The following is a 20,616-nucleotide window of genomic DNA, read 5'->3' as shown; positions in this document are numbered from 1 at the left end:
AATATAGCATGAAGAATGTTGAAATAGTAGATTGAACAGTAACATGGTTTAGACTAACAGTTTCTCACAAGTGGAAGGGAATATTAGAAATTATCCAACATGGCCAGGCGCAGTGGCTCATGCCTGTAATCCCAGCACTTTGGGAGGCTGAGGCAGGCAGATGGCTTGAGGTCGGGAGTTCAAGACCAGTGTGGCCAACATGGTGAACCCTCGTCTCTACTAAAAATACAAAAATTAGCCGAATGTGGTGGTGGGTGCCTGTAATTCCGGTTACTTAGGAAGCTGAGGCAAGAGAATCACTTGAACCCAGGAGGTGGAGGTTGCAGTGAGGGAGCTGAGATCATGCCACTGCACTCCAGCCTGGGCGACAAGTGCAAAACTCTGTCTGGAAAAAAAAGGCAACATTAAATTAAAAATTTCAGGCTGTGTATGGTGGCTCACACCTGTAATCCCAGCACTTTGGGAGGCCAAGATGGGAGGATTGCTTGAAGCCAGGAGTTTGAGACCAGCTTGGTCAACATAGCAAGACTCCATCTCTCAAAAAAAAAAAATAATAATAGTAATAATAATATTCAGATGAGAAACCAAGGGATATTTTTGAGATTAAGGAATGGAAAACCCAATTTATGTAAAGAATACATCTCTTTCTGCTAAGTATGAGGTTGGACTTACCCAACACAGCATTACTAGTGAGTGGCAGAACCATACTTGAACTCATGGCTGCTGCTTCTCACATGTGCAAACACTGAAGAGTAAGAAACTCTATTGGTATTCACAAACAACTAGGGGGCAAAAAATAGATGGTTTTTTAAAAAGTGGTTATTGAGGGCCTGCTATGTGCTGAGCTTTACAAGTACAAAAATGACTAAGATGTAGTCCCTTGAGGAATTCACAACTTTTTTGTTGATATTAATATTGTTAGACTCTGGGTGAATTCTGTTGAAAGCCACACTTGGAGAAATATAGCTTAAAATGGTGGACTTTTTTTTTTTTTTTTTTTTTTTTTTTTTGAGACGGAGTCTCACTCTGTTGCCCAGGCTGGAGTGCAGTGGTGTGATCTTGGCTCACTGCAAGCTCTGCCTCCTGGGTTTAAGCGATTCTCCTGCCTCAGCCTCCTGAGTAGCTGGTACTACAGGTGCCCACCACCACGCCCGGCTAATTTTTTGTGTGTGTTTTTAGTAGAGACAGGGTTTCACCGTGTTAGCCAGGATGGTCTCCATCTCCTGACCTCGTGATCCACCTGCCTCGGCCTCCCAAAGTGCAGGGATTGCAGGCGTGAGCCACCGCGCCTGGCCAAAAAATGGAGGACTTTTTGACTTTTGTCAGTCTCAGCATAGCTTCGCATAAGCTTCATTGTAAGCAAAACTGTGGTCAGTTAATAGTGTATTTTAAATGACAGCAGGAACTGATTATGTAGGAAAGTCTTTACTATCCAATCTAGATAAGAGGTAGGTAAGGGGAGAGTAAGCATACTCAGCCTTTAGGAAGTTAGTGGTACTTCATCTTCACGGCATTCTGCAGAACAATTAAGAAAAAAAATTCTTCGAAAAATTTGCTTTAGTAATATGTCTTTAGTATGGGAAGAAAGAGTAATGAGGGTTATAGTAATAAGCAACCATCTTATTACAATGAATTTATTTATATTTTATTTATATTCACACATACACATATTTATTAGATGTTATATGTGTATATTTAATGTTATATAGATATATAACATTCTATCTGAATAAGCTGAAAAATGTATATATACATTTATAAGTTTTAAATTTGTACTATCTTTTTTTCCTATTTTATACTAATAGCTACTTTTGGGATAGTACTCTCCAAGTACCACATTGTTTCAAAACTTCTGGCATTACTGCTTCATGAAAGTCTGGATTCAGGAGAAAAATTTAGCATCATGCTTACTCTTGGTCATTGCACAGAGGATTGTGGTAAGTATTGGATTTATTGTGTGTGGTTATTAAAATAGTAGAGTGGAAATATACTTTTTTTTTTTCCTTCCAGTCATGTGAAGGTCTTAAAAGTATTGCTTTTCTCCTAGTTATTCAGACCTCAAACTAATCATTTCAGCTTCTAATTCTCCTTCACTCATTGTATTAAGTCAGTCATTAAGACCTGTAGTTCTACTTCTGTTTACCCCTCTTGATCCCTTTCTGTCCAGTTCCAATGCTGCTCTTCTACAGTAGGCCCTCAAACCCATATCTTTCATCAATATTATTGCAGTGGTTTTCTCACTACAGCACAGGGAGAAAGCTCCTTCCCTTCTATCTTCATTTTTCAGTCCACTCTGCACATTGCTGCACAAATCTGATTATGTTCTCCTTGTTAAAACTTTCAAAGATTCTTTCTTTTTCTACCTATTACTGTCTTCTCTCTCTTTTTCTTCTCCCCCTTTTACTTTCCTCCTCCTCTACTTTCCTCCCATTCTCCCTCTGTTCAATCTACTCCTTCTTACCAATTCTCTCCACTTCCCTCTCTACCCCCTCTCTTCTTCTGATCTCGTGTCTCTGCTCTTTCAGCTCTCACTTTTCCACTCTCCTCCCTTTGCTCTCTCTTGCTTCTCCCATTCTTTCTTCCTTCCCCTACACTTTCTACTCCCTCCGTTAGTTTATCTATTCTTTCCCTTAACTTCTGTGTAATTTAGGATTGATTATACCCTTTTTCAAACCAAGTGAGGGCAGTTTTACCCTTATGAGTTATGATACTACTCTGTGGCTGCATTTCAGAGATCACTTATGAGACAGGTATTTTGTGTAAGTGAATTTTTTTTTTTTTTTTTTGAGACGGAGTTTTGCTCTTGTTGCCCAGATTGGAGTGCAATGGCACAATCTTGGCTCACTGCAACCTCCGCCTCCCAGGTTCAAGCAATTCTCCTGTCTCAGCCTCCCAAGTAGCTGGGATTACGGGCATGCACCACCACGCCTGGCTAATTTTGTATTTTTGGTAGAGATGAGGTTTCTCCATGTTGGTCAGGCTGGTCTCGAACTCCCGACCTCAGGTCATCTGCCCGCCTTGGCCTCCCAAAGTTCTGGGATTACAGGCATGAGCCACTGAGCCCGGCCTTAAGTGAATTATTTTCTATATTAAAAATCCTTTTGGGGGCTAGATGTGGTGGCTCACGCCTGTAATTCCAGCACTTTGGGAGGCTGACATAGGCAGATCACGAGGTCAGGAGTTCGAGACCAGCTTGGCGAGCATGTTGAAACCCTGTCTCTACTAAAAATACAAAAAATTAGATGGGCACGGTGGTGCGCACCTGTAGTCCCAGCTACTCGGGAGGCTGAGGCAAGAGAATTGCTTGAACCCGGCAGGCGGAGGTTGCAGTGAGCCGAGATCACGCCACTGCACTCCAATCAGAGTGACAGAGCGAGACTCCCTCTCAAAAAAAAAAAAAATTCCTTTTGAAACTATGTGTTTCTCTATTTTAAAAATTTGTTGTTGTCGTTGTATTTTTGTTTTTTGAGACAAAGTCTCACTCTGTTGCCCAGACTGGAATGCAATGGCTGGACCTTGGCTCACTGCAGCCTCCACCTCCCAGGTTCAACTCAATTTCCTGAGAAGTTGGGATTACAAGTGCCTGCCACCATGCCTGGCTAATTTTTTTGCATTTTTTGTAGAGACCGGGTTTTGCCATGTTGGCTAGGCTGGTCTTGGACTCCTAACCTCAAGTGATCCACCCATCTCAGCCTCCCAAAGAGTGAGCCACCGTTCCTGGCCTATTTTTAAAATTTTGAACTATGTTCATAATTATCACAAGGAAGAATTATGACCTCATATAGATAGTTTATGATAAAATCATTGTCCTCTTTAACTGTGTGTTTTCCAGAGGAAAATCAGTATGACCTTTTTAAAAACAATGGGCTTCCACTCATGATTCAAGCCTTAACTGAATCTCAGAATGAGGAACTGAACAAAGCTGCCACATTTGTGCTTCACAACTGCAAAAAAATTAGTAAGTGTACTATTACTTTAAGAACATACCAACCAAAGTTTATAAAGGGGAATTTATATCTGCTTTCATGAGCCAAGGCCTTTTAGCTCTCAGTTTCTTCTTACATTTGAAAAGCAGAGTAGGCCCTGCACAGTGGCTCATGCCTGTAATCCCAGCACTTTGGGAGGCCAAGGCAGGCAGATCGCTTGAGTCCAGGAGTTCAAGACCAGCCTGGGCAACATGGAGAAACTCTGTCTCTATTTAAAAAAAAAAAAAAAAAGAAAGAAAGAAAAAATTATCTGGCCTGGTGGCACACGCCTGCCAGCTACTTGGGAAGCTGAGGTAGAAGGATCATCTGAGCTCAGGAAGTGCTCAGGTTGAGGCTACAGTGAGCTGTGTTTGCACCACTGCCCTCCACCCTGGCTCATATAGTAAGACCCTGTCTCAAAAAAAAGTCAGAGTGTATAATTTGGACATGACAGCTAGGGTATATTCAGCATATACAAACCCATGTGGAAGAGAGCAGCAGTATAGATAATTCACTATTTTATGCCATGTGCACAAATTTAGTTTGCAGGAATTAAATTTGTGGACTAAGGGTTATTTATTGTTAAATCGTAAGTACATTTATTTATTTTTAAATGTCTGGGCTGGGCGCAGTGGCTCACGCCTATAATCCCAGCACTTTCAGAGGCCTAGGCAGGCGGATCATGAGGTCAGGAGTTCGAGACCAGCCGGGCCAACATGGTGAAACCCCATCTCTACTAAAAATACAAAAAATATTAGCCAGGCATGGTGGCGCACACCTGTAGCCCCAGCTACACGGGAGGCTGAGGCAGAAGAATTACTTGAACCCCGGAGGCAGAGGTTGCAGCAAGCCGAGATCATGCCACTGCACTCCAGCCTAGGCGACAGAACAAAACTCCGTCTCAAAAAAAAAAAAAAGTTTGAGTTTCTGTTATGTGCCGGGCGGTGTGCTAGGCATCAGGGACATCAGGGATACAGTGATAAAAAAACAGTCTGTGTATTCACAGAGCTTAGTTTAACTAGAGAAATAGACAGTAACTCAAAAAATGAGATTATGTGTTATTATAAATTGACATAAGAAGTATAAGGGGATAGACCACAGGTCTTTAATAGCCTATAACAAAGAAATCTGGTCTAGACGTGGAGCAGAAAAGGCTTTGGGAGGAAGTGATTCTTGAGCTGAGAACTGAATGTCTAGGGTTAATTAGGTGAAAAGAAAGGAATTTGTTATCAGCGAGCATCTCAGGCATAAGCAACAGTGAGGCACAAAGGCCCTGTGATAGGAGGGAACCTGGTGCACTTAAGGAATTGATGGCCAGTGTAGCTTGAGCTCAGAGGGCAGTGGCCATGATAAGAATTTTGATCTTTGTGGAAGAAAAACTGCAGACACAGTATGTTAAAAAAAAAAAAAAAAAGATTATAGGAAGGAATCAATTTATGAACATTGTTTTTTTAAAAAACTACTTTATTTTTGAGACAAAGTCTCAGTTTGTCACCGGGGCTAGAGTGCAGTGGTGCAATCTCTGTTCACTGCAGCCTCTGCCTCCTGGGTTTGAGGGAGTCTTGTGCCTCACCCTCCGGAGTATCTGGTATCTGGTATTACAGGTGCGTGCCACGATGCCTGGCTAATTTTTTTTTTTTTTTTAGAAGAGGCGGAGTTTCACCATATTGGCCAGGCTGGCCTTGAGTTCCTGACCTCAAGTGATCCTCCCGCCTCGGCGTCCCAAAGTGCTAGGATTACAAGTGTGAGCCACTGTGCCCGGCCTAAAAAGCTAACTACTTTAAAACCAGTATGCATGTACCTGAGAGCGTTTATGTGCCTGGCATAACATATTTGCATGTTTTTTCTCCTGTAACTCTGAAGGTAAAGTCTAATTTATGACTGTTCTCTTCCACTTACTTTTCAGTACTAATTAAGCTGTTAAGATAGTCTGGATGGAAAAATTTAGAGAAAGGAGAGGGTGGGGTGTGAGGTTGTCCTTACATATAAAGTGTTTAAATAACCTTTCATTCATTGTGTTTTTCCCATATTACAAAGCTGAGAAATTATCTCTAAGTCTAGGAGAATATCCTTTTGATGAAAATGAAACACAGCAATTAAAGGACATAAATGGGAAAGAGAAGAATCTTGAAGAGCACTGGAGGAAAGCAAAGGAAATTCTACACAGAATAGAGCAGCTTGAAAGAGAAGGAAATGAGGTTGGATTCTTTGTTTTAAAGAATATATAGAACTTTTTTCACATTTTTAAAATGTCTTTTTTTCTCCATACTACAGTGACATATACATTTAAAAAAATTTTTTTTTGAGACAGAGTCTTGCTCTGTTGCCCAGGCTGGAGTGCAGTGACGCGATCTTGGCTCACTGCAACCTCCGCCTCCCAAGTTCAAGTGATTCTCATGCCTCAGCCTTTCAAGTAGATGTGCGCCACCACACTTGGCTAATTTCTTTGTATTTTTAGTAGAGACAGGGTTTCCTCATGTTGGCCAGGCTGGTCTTGAACTCCTGACCTCAAGTGATCTGCCTGCCTTAGTCTCCCAAAATGTTGGGAATACAGGTGTGAGCCACCATGCCCAGCTGATATTTTTTAACAATAGAGATTGGAGGGGTGAAAAATTTTTTCTTCCCAAGTTGTTTTTTAAAGGTTTAAATAGAAAACTCCATAGTAATACTTGAAGAATCATGCTTTGACATAAAACAAAAAAAAGATTTTTAAAAAGTAGAAATGATGACTGAAAAGACAGGAAACATGGAATATTGAGCCAAGAGATCTAACATCTGAATAATTGGGGTTCAAGAAAAGAGAAAAGTAGTAATAATCTAATAACCTCTTTCCTCTCTATATAAATATATTTATGTATGCATGCTTTATGTCTTTGTATATGCATATATTTAAAAAAATAAAAACGTAGTGTCCCAAGTTAGTATAATATAGTGATTTTATTATTTTAATTGTCTGAGTAGTATTCACTGTTGCAGATGTGCCATAATTGATTTAACCAGTCCTTTATTGATGGACATGTAAGTTATATTTAAATTTTTACCATTGCAAACAACTCTAAATACCTGCTACACATGTACCTGTGTGTGTGTGTGTGTGTGTGTGTGTGTGTGTGTGTGTATTCTGTAACAGCTTTAATGATATATAATTCACAAACCTTACAGTTCACCCATTTAAAGTACAGTCAACCCTTGGTATCTATGGGGGATTGGTTCCAGGACCTCCCACAGATCCCCAAATTCATGGATGCTGGAAACTTTAGGGGAAGTTTAGGCAAGTTATTTAATCTCTTTGTGCTTTAGTTTCATCATTGATAAATGGAGAAAATAATAGTACCTCTCAGATACCTAGATAGACATAGTTTTTATTATGAAAGATACTGTCAAATTGTTTCGCCACAGAAGTTATATCAACTTACACTCCCACTAGTAATGTTTAAGAGTACATATTTCGCCACAGCCTTTTGATCTTTGTCAGTGTAATAGATGAAGAAAAATATCTCAGTGTAGCTTTAATATTTATTTATCTCAAGTGGGATGGGACATTTTTTCTTGTGTTTAAGAGCTATTTATATTTCCTTTCCTATAAACTGTCTGTTCATCTTCTTTGCCTGCTTTTCTGTGCTATCGTTGATCTTTTTCATATTTCATTGTAGTAACTTTTTATAAATGTTATTTTTAAAAATTATCCTGGCCGGGCGCGGTGGCTCAAGCCTGTAATCCCAGCACTTTGGGAGGCCGAGATGGGCGGATCACGAGGTCAGGAGATCGAGACCATCCTGGCTAACACGGTGAAACCCCATCTCTACTAAAAAATACAAAAAACTAGCTGGGCGTGGTGGTGGGCGCCTGTAGTCCCAGCTACACGGGAGGCTGAGGCAGGAGAATGGCGTGAACCCGGGAGGCGGAGCTTGCAGTGAGCTGAGATCTGGCCACTGCACTCCAGCCCGGGCGACAGAGCAAGACTCCGTCTCAAAAAAAAAAAAAAAAAAAAAAAAATTATCCTTCAGCTTGGGCAACATGGCAAAACCCTGTGTCTACAAAAAATACAAATTAGCCAGGTATGATGGTGTATGCCTGTGGTCCCAGCTACTCAGGAGACTGAGGTGGGAGGATTGCTTCAGCCCAGGAAGTCGAGGCTGCAGTGAGCTATGATCATTGCCACTGCACTCCAGCCTGGGTAACAGAGCAAGACCCTGTCAAAAAAAAAATATATATATATATCTATCTATCTATCTCCTGTTGCTTAAGATATGCTTTACACATATTATTTCTGGGTGTTTTGATTGTCATTTGGTTTTGCTTCTGGTTCTTTATTCCTGAGATCCCTGCCCAGAGTAACGTTTTTGATCTCTAGCAGAATTTAAAAAAAAAAATTTTATGTGGTTAAGTATAATAGTTTTCTTTTATTATTTAATTTTGGGTAATACTTTGAAAGGTCTTATACCCCTTGAGAATATTAAAATATAATGGTTTCTTTTAGAACATGTATGACTTTGTTTTTGTATTTAAATATATTTGTTTCATTTTGACTTTATCTTTGTATAAGCTGTAAGATATTCAACTTATTTTTTCACCAGATGGCTACTCAATTGTCCCAATATCATTTAATGAATAAACTCCCTTTTCTTCCTAATGTAAACTGTCTTTTATCATATATGTTCTATTGGTAATCATAAACTTTTTCTTCATTCTTCATTATTTAAATGGAGTATAAATTGGGTTATAAAGGGAATGCATTATATTGAAATTATTTCTTGTCATTTTTACACTATAGGAAGAAATACAAAGAGAAAACTGTCAGGATAATATTTCATCTATGAACATGAGTATTCAGAATACATGGAAACATCTCCATGCAGATCATATTGGTCGAGCTACCAAAGCAGAAGATGAGGATAAAAGCCATTCTAGACGGTTTCAGAGTTATAAGTCCCATGGAGTCATGTCTAAAGCATGTACAAATGATGACCAAATGAAGACACCATTGAAGAGTGCAAATCCAGTCCATGCTTGTTATAGGGAGAGTGAGCAAAATAAGTCTTTATATAAAGCCAAGTCAAGCTGCAATCAAAACTTACGTGAAGAAACTACTTTTGAAAAGAATTTTATTTCTCAATCAAGGTATAGTTTAATAATTATGTGTAACTTTTATTTATTCAACGAGTATTTATTGTGTACTACAGTATGCCACACTGTTAAATACCGGGCATATAGAAATGACATGATGAAACACGGTCTTGGGAAGAGCGTAAAGTAGGAAGTGTTGGGAAAGGGGTTTGGATGGGGAGGTATGGGCCAGTTCATCTAGAGCCCTGCAATGTCATACTCTGGATTTTGGGGTTTAACTCACAGGGTATAGGGAGTGATTGAGGATTTTAAATTAAGTGGCGTAACATAGTTGAATTTTAGAAAGGGTACTCAGAAAATAAAACCTAAACGGAAACCCTTTACTTGAAGTAACAATGCATGCATTGATAATCTATCAGCAGTATAGCAAAAACTAGTTTTTAAATTTAATGTGATAAAGGGAATAGGATGTGAATAAAATTTGGTTTGGGTTTGCCCTTTTGTTTGTTCCCTGCACTTTGTCTCTAGAACATAGTCTTTTTCCCTTGCAGTTAGTTTGTGGGGCTAGACCCGGGATTGTAGCTTTTCTTAAACCCTTTACTGGGTTGTGCTCTTCTGATGGTTACAGTACTTAGGAAAAATGAAGAGGATGCTGCTACATTTTGGACAGGTTGAAGGGTAAACTAAGTACCAAGAAGAAGGGTTACATCAATACCACCCCTTTTATCTGTTTCAAGACCATTCTTGATGTTAATTTTAACTTGATTTCTCAGGTATGGGAATTGGGAAGCAGTAAGATATGGTCCTGGGCCAGCCTTCTTGACCTCCATCCTAAGCTTTCCACACCCATAGCCTTCTTTCTTCTATAGGGTTAGCCATATTTCCTTTTTTTTTTTTTTTTTTTTGAGACGGAGTCTCGCTGTGTCACCCAGGCTGGAGTGCAGCGGCGCGATCTCGGCTCACTGCAAGCTCCGCCTCCCGGGTTTACGCCATTCTCCTGCCTCAGCCTCCGAGTAGCTGGGACTACAGGCGCCCGCCACCACGCCCGGCTAGTTTTTTTGTATTTTTAGTAGAGACGGGGTTTCACCATGTTAGCCAGGATGGTCTCGATCTCCTGACTTCGTGATCCACCCGCCTCGGCCTCCCAAAGTACTGGGGTTACAGGCTTGAGCCACCGCGCCCGGCCCTTTTTTTTTTTTTTTTTTAAAGAGAGAGAGAGAGTTTCGCTCTTGTTGCCCAGGCTGGAGTGCAATGGCGCGATCTCAGCTCACTGTAACCTCCGCCTCTCAGGTTCAGGTGATTCTCCTGCCTCAGCCTCCTGAGTAACTGGGATTACAGGCATATGCCACCACGCCCGGCTAATTTTTTGTATTTTTAGTAGAGATGGGGTTTCTCCATGTTGGTCAGTCTGTTCTCGAACTCCTGACCTCAAGATCTGCCCGCCTCAGCCTCTCAAAATGCTGGGATTACAGGTGTGAGCCACTGCACGTGGCTAGGGTTAGCCATATTTCTACCTCAGCCAAGTTATTAATATTTTCATCTCTTTGAAATGCTTTTTTCCTCCTACAAATATATGTACATAGACAGATAGCTGTAATTATAAAGCTACTGCTATGCCTGCTACCTGATCTACAGTTCTTGCCTTTTTCTGTACTATTATCATTGTGACAGTATAATCAAAACTTGTATTTATTCATCAAGGACTACAGGGTTCAAACACACAAATGTTTTGGGGGTTAGGAAGGATTTTTAAATTCAGGTCTTTAAATGATTATTGTTAGCACTTTGCCATCCTGCACCCATGTTCATTTTTGCTCCCACTGATTTTGTTATCTCCTTTTTGCCTTCATCTCTCCTACTTCCTTCTTTTTATAATCTTTTTCTTCCAAGTTTCATCTGGCATCAATACTATTGCCCTCTGGAGTCTTATTTGACTCTAGCTCTAGAAACAAGGCTTTAATTGTTGCAGGCCCTACTTTGGCAGAATTTGGTAGATTTTGGTCGATCATGATTCCAGGTTGCTTTTGCCCATAAAACTCTGAAAATCACAACACTGCTTACAGAAACATTGGTCCACACACCAAAGAGTATGTTTACTTTTAGTAATCTGGTGTTTATTTTCTTTTAGTGACCATGTTTTTAAACACCCAGTTCACATTGCCAAAAATATAAAGCAGCAGTTACCAGTAACAGGTATGATTAAAAATGTTTCTTTGGTTTTTCAATAAAACAGATATTTAGGTAACCATATAGCTAAAAATGTACATTGGCTACGCGCAGTGGCTCACGCCTGTAATCCCAGCACTTTGGGAGGCCTAGGTGGGCGGATCACCTGAGGTCAGGAGTTCAAGACCAGTTTGGCCAGCATGGTGAAACCCCCATCTCTACTAAAAATACAAAAATTAACCAGGCGTGGTGGTGGGCACCTGTAATCCCAGATACTCAGGAGGCTGAGGCAGGAAAATTGCTTGAACCCAGGAGGCAGGGGTTGCAGTGAGGTGAGATCACACCACTGCACTCCAGCCTGGGCGACAGAGTGAGACTCCATCTCAAAAAAAAAAAAAGTCCATTGGTATATTGGCCCTCTAAAGTATAAGCCATACCTTTGACTCTTTCTGTTGTAAATCCCTTCTATTAAGATCCAGAATCTTTCTGTTTATTCACCAGCATGACTAGAGGCATAGTACTAGGCTAAGGTTTATGAAAAGCTTGATATTTAATAAATCCTTAAAATATCTGATTCTTTTCATTAATCCAAAAATCCTTCATTTTGCAATTTTTTTCCAGATCCATTTACATTATGTTCAGATATAATAAATAAAGAAGTAGTCAGTTTTCTAGCAACTCCCAGTTGTTCCAAAATGTTGACGTATAGGTGCTCAGGTAAGTATTTTTTTAATTGCAGTTGTTTCACAGTAAAAGCCTTTTATGATATTATTAACTACAATTTTTTTTTTTTTTTTGATACGGAGTCTCACTCTGTCACCCAGGCTGGAGTGCAGTGGCAAGATCTTGGTTCACTGCACTCTCCATCTCCCAGGTTCAAGCAATTCTCATGCCTCAGCCTCCCAAGTAGCTGGGATTATAGGTGCTCGCCACCACACCTGGCTAATTTTTTTTTGTTTTTTTGTTTTCGTAGAGACAGGGTTTCACCATGTTGATCAAGCTGATCTTGAACTCCTGACCTCAAATGATCTGCCCGCCTCAGCTTCTCGAAGTGCTGGGATTACAGACATGAGCCACTGCGCTTATTGTAATTAAGTAGAATTTATAATAATTCTACGCATATGATTTACTTTGTTCCCTTTGGAGAAATAATATTGTGGAGTATCAAAGTATTCAAATTAATATCTTCTATCTGGGCCAGGTGAGGCAGCTGTAATCTCAACACTTCGGAAGGCCAAGGCTGGAGGATTTCTTGAGGCCAGGAGTTCAACCAGCATGGTCAACACAGCGAGACCTTGTCTCTGTAATTAAAACAAAACAAAACAAAACAAAACAAAACACCTTTTATCAGCATCAGGCTGAGCTTCCAATATTTGTATGTATGAATCAACACAGTTAGTACCTTTTTATTACTTTCTTACCTTTTTGTCATAATACCATCTATAAATTTAACCTTACTGAGTAAACATTTTTTAATGTTTTCAGAGAACCAGTTATTACTAGGTATGCATTCTGGATTATCCTGTAAACATAGGCATTAAGTTTTTAAAATACCTATTTTTATATTTATAATATGTAAATGTTTCTAGTGTTTCATGTCCATTATTTATTTTTTCTTCAGGGCTCTTGTAAATGTTCCACAATACTTATTCCATTCCTTCTCCTCCTCCTTCCCACCCCGGTATTTCCTCTTTGTTCATCTTGCTGTTGTACTCTGCTCTATGGACGAAATTGAGGTTCTCTGTATTGGGCTCAGAACATCATTATTCTTCCCTCTTGGATGAAGAGGTTATCTCTATTCCTCTAAAACTGATGTGTAGCCATAAGCTGAATCCCATATCTTTTTTTCCTCCACATTTTAATACTAATTGCAAAATCTTTCTCTTTACTCCCATTCTATTCATTAACTCCTTTTGTTCCACCTTAAACTATGCTCGTTTCTCCTCATCTCAAAAAAATACCCAATAGAGCCGGGCGCAGTGGCTCACGCCTGTAATCCCAGCACTTTGGGAGGCCAAGGCGGGCGGATCACAAGGTCAGGAGATCGAGACCACGGTGAAACCCCGTCTCTACTAAAAAATACAAAAAATTAGCCGGGTGCTGTAGCGGGCGCCTGTAGTCCCAGGAGGCTGAGGCAGGAGAATGGCGTGAACCTGGGAGGCGGAGCTTGCAGTGAGCCAAGATCGCGCCACTGCACTCCAGCCTGGGGGACAGAGCGAGACTCCGTCTCAACAACAACAACAACAACAAAACAAAACAAAACAAAAACACCCAATAGTTTGTTTGATTTGCTATCCTTTCAAGTATTCATTCACTCCTCCCAACAGATGCACGTATCCCATTAGAAAGTAAATGTATTAGGCCGGGTGCGGTGGCTCATGCCTGTAATCCTAGCACTTTGGGAGGCTGAGGCGGGTGGATTACCTGAGCTCAGGAGTTCAAGACCAGCCTCGTCAACACAGTGAAACCCTGTCTCTACTAAAATTCAAAAAATTAGCTAGGCATGGCAGCATGCGCCAGTAATCCCAGCTACTCGGGAGGCTGAGACAGGAGAATTGCTTGAACCTGGGAGGTGGAGGTTGCAGTGAGCTGAGATCATGCCATTGCACTCCAGCCTTGGCAACAGAGCAAGACTCTGTCTCAAAAAAAAAAAGAAAATGTATTTAATAAGAATAAAGTACAAATATTTCTTTCAATTTAATTGTATTATTTTTTAAAAGGCTAAGTTGTTAGAACATAAATACTTATTAAGTTGTTTTGGATCTGACAGAATCATTAGGCATTTCTTTTGGCTTATAGGTGCCATGAACCTAGAAAGTTTGGGAATCTCTGGTCAAAAGTATTCTAGGTGGCAGAGTGGATGTTCTGTAACTGCTAACCCCCTTTCATCTCTTAGTTTGTATGAGATGGTTCTTTCCTGGTTACCATTCATTCATTCCACAAACATGGAGTGCTTAGTCCTTGGCTGGCACTGGAATCTAAGATGAATAGAACTCAGTCTTCACCTTTATCTTTCTCTTCCTGCCAGATTTCCACATGTATTCTCCTCAAGACCTAGTCTATAGCACTTATTCAGTTCTTTCACTACATTTACTTTTGTAGCATCATCTATCATTTTATTGATGGTTTTCAAATATGTATCTTGACTTTTGGCTTCTAACCTGGGCCTTATTCTTTTATTTCCAGTAGTTCTCAGCACATACCCACTTGAATATCTTCTTGTTACTTTAAGCTTAATGTATCCTAAACACAACATCCACAGCATCTTTCTTCCTTTTAAATTGGCCTCCCCACTCACTGCATTTCTGTCAGTGTTGCCACTATTTGTCTGGTCTCCCAGACTTTAAGCCTTGAATCATCCATGACTGTTCTCTCTCATTCCATCCGTTATTTCTAGTCTATCAAATTTTGTTCACTTTTGCCACATAGGCCCTTTTCGTTTCATGACTAAATTATCACAGCAATTTTATCTAGCAGTCTTTGTCTTAAGCATCTCCAACTCCCAACTATAATATGCATATCACTGTTAACTTATCTTCTTAATATGTGCTTTATCGTGTCATCATGCTAAACAACCCTCAGTGCTTCTCTGTAACCCATTGAATCAAGCTCTCTGCCTGGCTTTCAAAGTTGTATAGAATTTTGTCCTGCTTTCACTTGTAAAAATTTACTGTACATTTACTCTGAATCTGCTAGAAATGTGCTATGGTTATTTCAAACTTTGCCATTTATTCAAGTACTGAATTTCTTGAGAGTTATCCTAAACTGTTTCCCTTATCCCAACAGCTCATTATTCATCAAACCCTGCTAATTTTACATCAGAAATCTCTCCATTCTCCCTGCAAATGCCTTGTTTCAAAATCCCTTCATTTATTTTCTGGACTACTAAAGTAACCTCTCAACTGATCCTCTTGCGTTCAGGTGCCCTTTCTACAAGACAAATGAAATTGTGTCATCTTCCTCCTTTTATTTCTATGTTCCTCCCTGTTGCCTTGAAGAGAGTTAAAATTCCTTAACATGGTTTTCAAGATTCTTCTTGGTCTGGTTACCTGCAACCCTCCCCAGCCCCACCTTTTCTCCTGTACTTCTCTGTACTCTAGCCATATTAGAGTGTCCATGATTCTCTGAGCACTATGCCTTTTCACACTTCAGTGGTTTTGCACATCTTTATTGTACTGAAATGTCTTCATCTCAGCCAACTATCTGCGTGGCCAACTTCTAGTCCTTTAGGAATGGGCCACTAATACAATTAGGTGACAAACCGATGGAGAATTTTATAATGGACAGACATGGCTGACATTACCTGAACCTACCAATCTATCTATTTTTAAAAAATGTTTTTCCAACTTTTATTTTAAGTTCAGGGATACATGTGCAGGATGTGCAGGTTTGTCACATAGGTAAACATGTGCCATGGTGGTTTGCTGCTGATCTTTCTTAATATTTAAGAAAAGAGGAAGTTTGTCTAACCCTATTGGCTCAAGAGGCTGCCCAATTACAATTTTTTTTTTTTTAAAAAGAGAGAGACAGACAATATGTATCTCTTAATATGATAGAGTAAGAAACATACAATACTACCTGCATGGAATTCTAGTAAAAATACTTGAACCTGAATCTGACCAATCATTTAGATTTAATTACTAGTTTATAGGACACACAACATTTTAAAGGACACGACTAGGACGCAATCAGCAAAACTTAGCCTTTGAGAAACTGTAGTACAAATGACCTCGTATCTTCATTTGACAAGGAAGACAGGGGAACTGATAGATTAAAAGCCCCTTGACATATGTTAACCGAATGTAAGTCAGGCACAGTGGTGCGTGTGTCTGTAGTTCCAGCTACGTGGGAGGCTGAGGTGGGAGGATTGCTTGAGCCCAGGAGTTCAAGTCCAGCCTGAGCAACATAGTGAGACCCTGTCTCAAAAAAAAAAAAAAAAAAGTAATGGTGGACCTTATTTGGATCATGATTCCAACAACTAACTTTCAAAAGAAATTTTTGAATTGATGAGGAAAATTGAACACTAGATATTAGGTTATATTAAGCATGATTTTTTAGGTGTCATAATAGTTTTATGTGTTTACAAAAAAGAGTCCTGGCCGGGCGTGGTGATGGCTCATACCTATAGCCCAGCACTTTGGGAGGCTGAGGCAGGTGGATCACTTGAGCCCAGGAATTCGAGAACAGCCTGGGCAACATAGTGAAACCCATCTCTAAAAAAAATACAAAAATTAGCTGAGTGTGGTGTTGCATGCCTGTAGTCCCAGCTACTTGGGAGGCTGAGGTGGGAGGATTGCTTGAACCCAGGAGGTTAAGGCTGTAGTGAGCTGAGATCACGCCACTGCACTCCACCCTGGGTGACAGAGTGAGACACTGTCTCAGAAAAAAACGTCCTGGCTGGGTGCAGTGGCTCATACCTGTAATCCCAGCACTTTGGGAGGCTGAGGTGAGAGGATTACTTAAGCCCAGGAGTTTGAGACCAGCCCTGGGAATATAAGGAGACCCTATGTCTACAAAAAATAAAAAAATTAGCCAGGCGTGGTGGAGGTCAGGGCTAAAAGTGAGCTGTGATCATACCACTGCACTCCAGCCTGGGCTAAAAGTGAGCTGTGATCATAGCACTGCACTCCAGCCTGGGTGACAGGGAGACCCTGTCGCAGGAAAAAAAAAATCCTTATCTGTTAAAGATGCATGTGAAGTATTTACAGATGAAATGATACTTTAATGTAAATGATAGGTGTCATAATCCAGTGCATACATGGGGACAGAGCTGAGTAGGTAGAGGTATACATAAAACATGATTAGCCATGAGTTAATAATTATCGAAGCTGGATGATAGATACATGGGAGTTCAGTGTTTGAAATTTTACATAATGTTAAAAACAAAAAAGATGACTGAGCTTAAGGATCACTTCTTTTGGATATCTTCCCTTAACAGTGACTCTTGCTCAAAACCAGACAAAATAGATATTCCTTTTTCTTTTTTTTTTTTTTTTTTTGAGACAGTCTCACTCTATCGCCAGGCTGGAGTGCAGTGGCGTGAGCTTGGCTCACTGCAATCTCTGCCTCCCGAGTTCAAGCGATTCTCCTGCCTCAGCCTCCCGAGTAGCTGGGATTACAGGGGCACACTAATACACTCAGTTAATTTTTGTATTTTTAGTAGAGACAGGGTTTCACCATGTTGGCCAGGATGGTCTCCATCTCCTGACCTCATGATCTGCCCGCATAGGTCTCCCAAAGTGCTGGGATTACAGGCGTGGGTCGTCCAGCCCAGCCTTTTTTTTTTTTTTTTTTTTTTTAAGAGACAGGGTCTTATTCTGTGTAATAACGTGATCGTGGCTCACTGCAGCCTTGAACTCCAGGTCTCAAGGGATTCTCCTGCCTCAACCTCTTAAGTAGCTAGGACTACAAATGTGTGCCACCAGGCCCAGCTAATTTGTTTTTGTTTTTGTTTTTGTTTTTGTTTTTGGTAGGGACAGGGTCTCACTATGTTGCCCAGGATGGTCTTGAACTCTTGAGCCCAAGTGATCCTCCCACCTTGGCCTCCCAAAGTGCTGGGATTACAGGCATGAGCCACCACTCTCAGCCCTAGATGCTTTTTCTTTTTTCTTTTCCTTTTTTTTTTTTTTTTGAGAGAGTCTTGCTGTCACCCAGGCTCGAGTACAGTGATACGATCTCAGCTCACTGCAACCTCTGCCTTCCAGATTCAAGTGATTCTCCCACCTCAGCCTCCCAAGTAGCTGGGATTACAGGCACCTGCCATCATGCATGGCTACTTTTTGTACTTTGAGTAGAGACAGGGTTTCACCATATTGGCCAGGCTGGTCTTGAACCCCTGACCTTGTGATCAGCCCACCTTGGTCTCCCAAAGTGATGGGATTACAGGTGTGAGCCACTGCGCATAGCCTAGATGCTCTTTTGCTTTTCTTGTCTTTCTTTATTTTTATTTTTATTTTTATTTTTATTTTGAGACAGAGTCTTGCTCTGTCGCCCAGGCTGGAGTGCAGTGGCGCAGTCTTGGCACACTGCAATCTCCACCTCCTGGATTCAAGCGATTCTCCTGCCCCAGCCTCCCAAGCAGCTGGGACTACAGGTGCATGCCACCATGCCCAGCTAATTTTTGTATTTTTAGTAGAGACGGGCTTTCATCATATTGGCCAGGTTGGTCTTGAACTCCTGACCTCGTGATCCACCCACCTTGGCCTCCCAAAGTGCTGGGATTACAGGCGTGAGCCACCGTGCCCAGCCTAGATGCTCTTTTTCTAAAGCATCATAACTGTCTGTCCATACCTCCTTCCCAGCACTTATTTCACTCTGTTGTATTTGTTGTCTTTACTCCCTCACATGATTTTGAGCTTTTTGAGGTGTTTATATTCCTGATTTTACTTCAGTTACCATCATATAGATATTTGCTTTCATAGATTTGTTACTAGATATTTTATGACATCTACACATAACTTTAATTTGTTTTCTTTTAGGTTGCATAGCAGTAGAAAAATCCCTGAATAGCCGAAACTTTAGCAAGCTCTTGCACTCTTGCCCATACCAATGTGATCGTCACAAAGTCATTGTGGAAGCTGAAGACAGATATAAAAGTGAACTAAGGAAATTACTTATCTGTAACAAAAGTAATTAATTCAGCAGCTTTAAAACTGTAATTATGGCTATACCTTCTGAACTATTATCTAAAGCATTAAATATATCAAAAACTAGAGGGTAAAATAGTCTTAAAAAGAAAATCTGTCTCTAAGCAACCAGTAATTCAAGATGTACCCAGGGAGTAGTCTTAGACTGTTAGTTTAAAAATTCTTCCTAATCTATCTAAGTATTCCCACTAGACGGGGGAATAAAGGAAATATACTAATGGAATTGATACGCTATTACTCAGATTGATATGCTAAGTGTCCTAAATGTTTTCCATATTTTTCAGAAATTCTGCTGACCCCACGTAGAAGACGACTCAGTAATGAATCTACTACCCCTGGAAGAATAAGTGAATATATTTAATTTAATTTTTTTTTTTTTCTCGAGACAGGGTCTGGCTCTGTCACCCAGGCTGGAGTGCAGCGGAGCAATCTCTGCTCACTGCAGCCTCCGCCTCCCAGGTTCAAGTGACTCTCCTGCCTCAGCCTCCTGAGTAGCTGGGATTACAGACACGTGCCACCATGCCCTGCTAGTTTGTGTATTTTTAGTAGAGATGGGGTTTCACCATGTTGGCCAGGCTGGTCTCAGACTCCTGACCTCAAGTGATCCGCCCGCCTTGGCCTCCCAACGTGCTGGGATTACAGGCATGAGCCATTGCACCTGGCTGAATATATTTTATTTTATTTTTTTATTTATTTTATTTTTTTTGAGACGGAGTCTCGCTCTGTCGCCCAGGCTGGAGTGCAGTGGCGCGATCTCGGCTCACTGCAAGCTCCGCCTCCTGGGTTCACGCCATTCTCCTGCCTCAGCCTCCCGAGTAGCTGGGACTACAGGCGCCCACAACCGCGCCCGGCTAATTTTTTGTATTTTTAGTAGAGACGGGGTTTCACCGTGGTCTCGATCTCCTGACCTTGTGATCCGCCCGCCTCAGCCTCCCAAAGTGCTGGGATTACAGGCGTGAGCCAAATGAACTTACATTTCATATATTCCTGAGAAAGAAGAGAACAGCTGAGTAGTTGTTCTCAGTCTCATTATTAACGGATCTTAAATGATAAACCTTGCCTCTGATGAGGGTCAGACCTAATAAAAGAGACTTTCCTCTTCCCTTCATGTTGCTTGCTCACTCATTGCCTGCTAGCAGGGGAAGGAGCAGGAGGATACTAACATTTATTAAGCACCTGCTAGGTGTTAGATGGTGTATAGATATTATTTCCTTTAGTTCCTATAGTAATATTGTAAGTTAGATACTAATTTGCTCCTATTGTAAGGCATAATTATTAATAGTTGGTAAGTAGCAGAACTTAGATTCAAAAAGCCATTCTCCAGAAGCCCTTGTTCTCTCCTTACGTTTTTATTTTAAGAACAAAATTATTATGCACAAGCGCTTCAGAGAGACTTTGCAGGAGGTTTTTTTTTCTTTTTTTTTTTTTTTTTGAGACGGAGTCTTGCTCTGTGCCCCAGGCTGGAGTGCAGTGGCGCGATCTCGGCTCACTGCAAGCTCCGCCTCCCCGGGTTCACGCCATTCTCCTGCCTCAGCCTCCCGAGTAGCTGGGACTACAGGCGCCCGCCACCTCGCCCAGCTAATTTTCTTGTATTTTTAGTAGAGACGGGGTTTCACCGTGTTAGCCAGGATGGTCTCGATCTCCTGACCTCGTGATCCGCCCGTCTCGGCCTCCCAAAGTGCTGGGATTACAGGCTTGAGCCACCGCGCCCGGCCCATTTTTTTTCATAACTATAGTGCTTGAAACAATAAAAATTGAAGAGACAAATAGTA

The 20,616-nt window shown here is 40.9% G+C and overlaps 1 protein-coding gene across 29 annotated transcripts in view; it reads left to right on the top strand.

Moving 5' to 3' along the window:
* TERB1 (telomere repeat binding bouquet formation protein 1) overlaps positions 1 to 20,616 on the top strand; it is a 51,124-nt gene that overhangs the window by 27,324 nt on the left and 3,184 nt on the right. For 12 of the 29 annotated variants that reach the window (XM_065537083.1, XM_045381404.2, XM_045381400.2 and 9 more), the window contains 8 exons: positions 1,806 to 1,937; positions 3,833 to 3,958; positions 6,003 to 6,163; positions 8,740 to 9,086; positions 11,161 to 11,225; positions 11,820 to 11,915; positions 18,677 to 18,826; positions 19,129 to 19,191. In XM_065537083.1, coding sequence (XP_065393155.1) covers positions 1,806 to 1,937; positions 3,833 to 3,958; positions 6,003 to 6,163; positions 8,740 to 9,086; positions 11,161 to 11,225; positions 11,820 to 11,915; positions 18,677 to 18,826; positions 19,129 to 19,191 — 1,140 coding nt within the window. Of the gene's footprint in view, positions 1 to 1,805; positions 1,938 to 3,832; positions 3,959 to 6,002; positions 6,164 to 8,739; positions 9,087 to 11,160; positions 11,226 to 11,819; positions 11,916 to 18,676; positions 18,853 to 19,128; positions 19,951 to 20,616 lie in introns of those variants that run through there. The other 17 variants (XM_074027241.1, XM_074027239.1, XM_074027242.1 and 14 more) reach the window with 8 other exon arrangements.

This window comes from Macaca fascicularis, chromosome 20 (assembly GCF_037993035.2).
Source record: "Macaca fascicularis isolate 582-1 chromosome 20, T2T-MFA8v1.1".
Taxonomy (NCBI): domain Eukaryota; kingdom Metazoa; phylum Chordata; class Mammalia; order Primates; family Cercopithecidae; genus Macaca; species Macaca fascicularis.
Note: the sequence above shows the minus strand (reverse complement) of the source record. Positions and strands in the feature narration are given on the sequence as shown.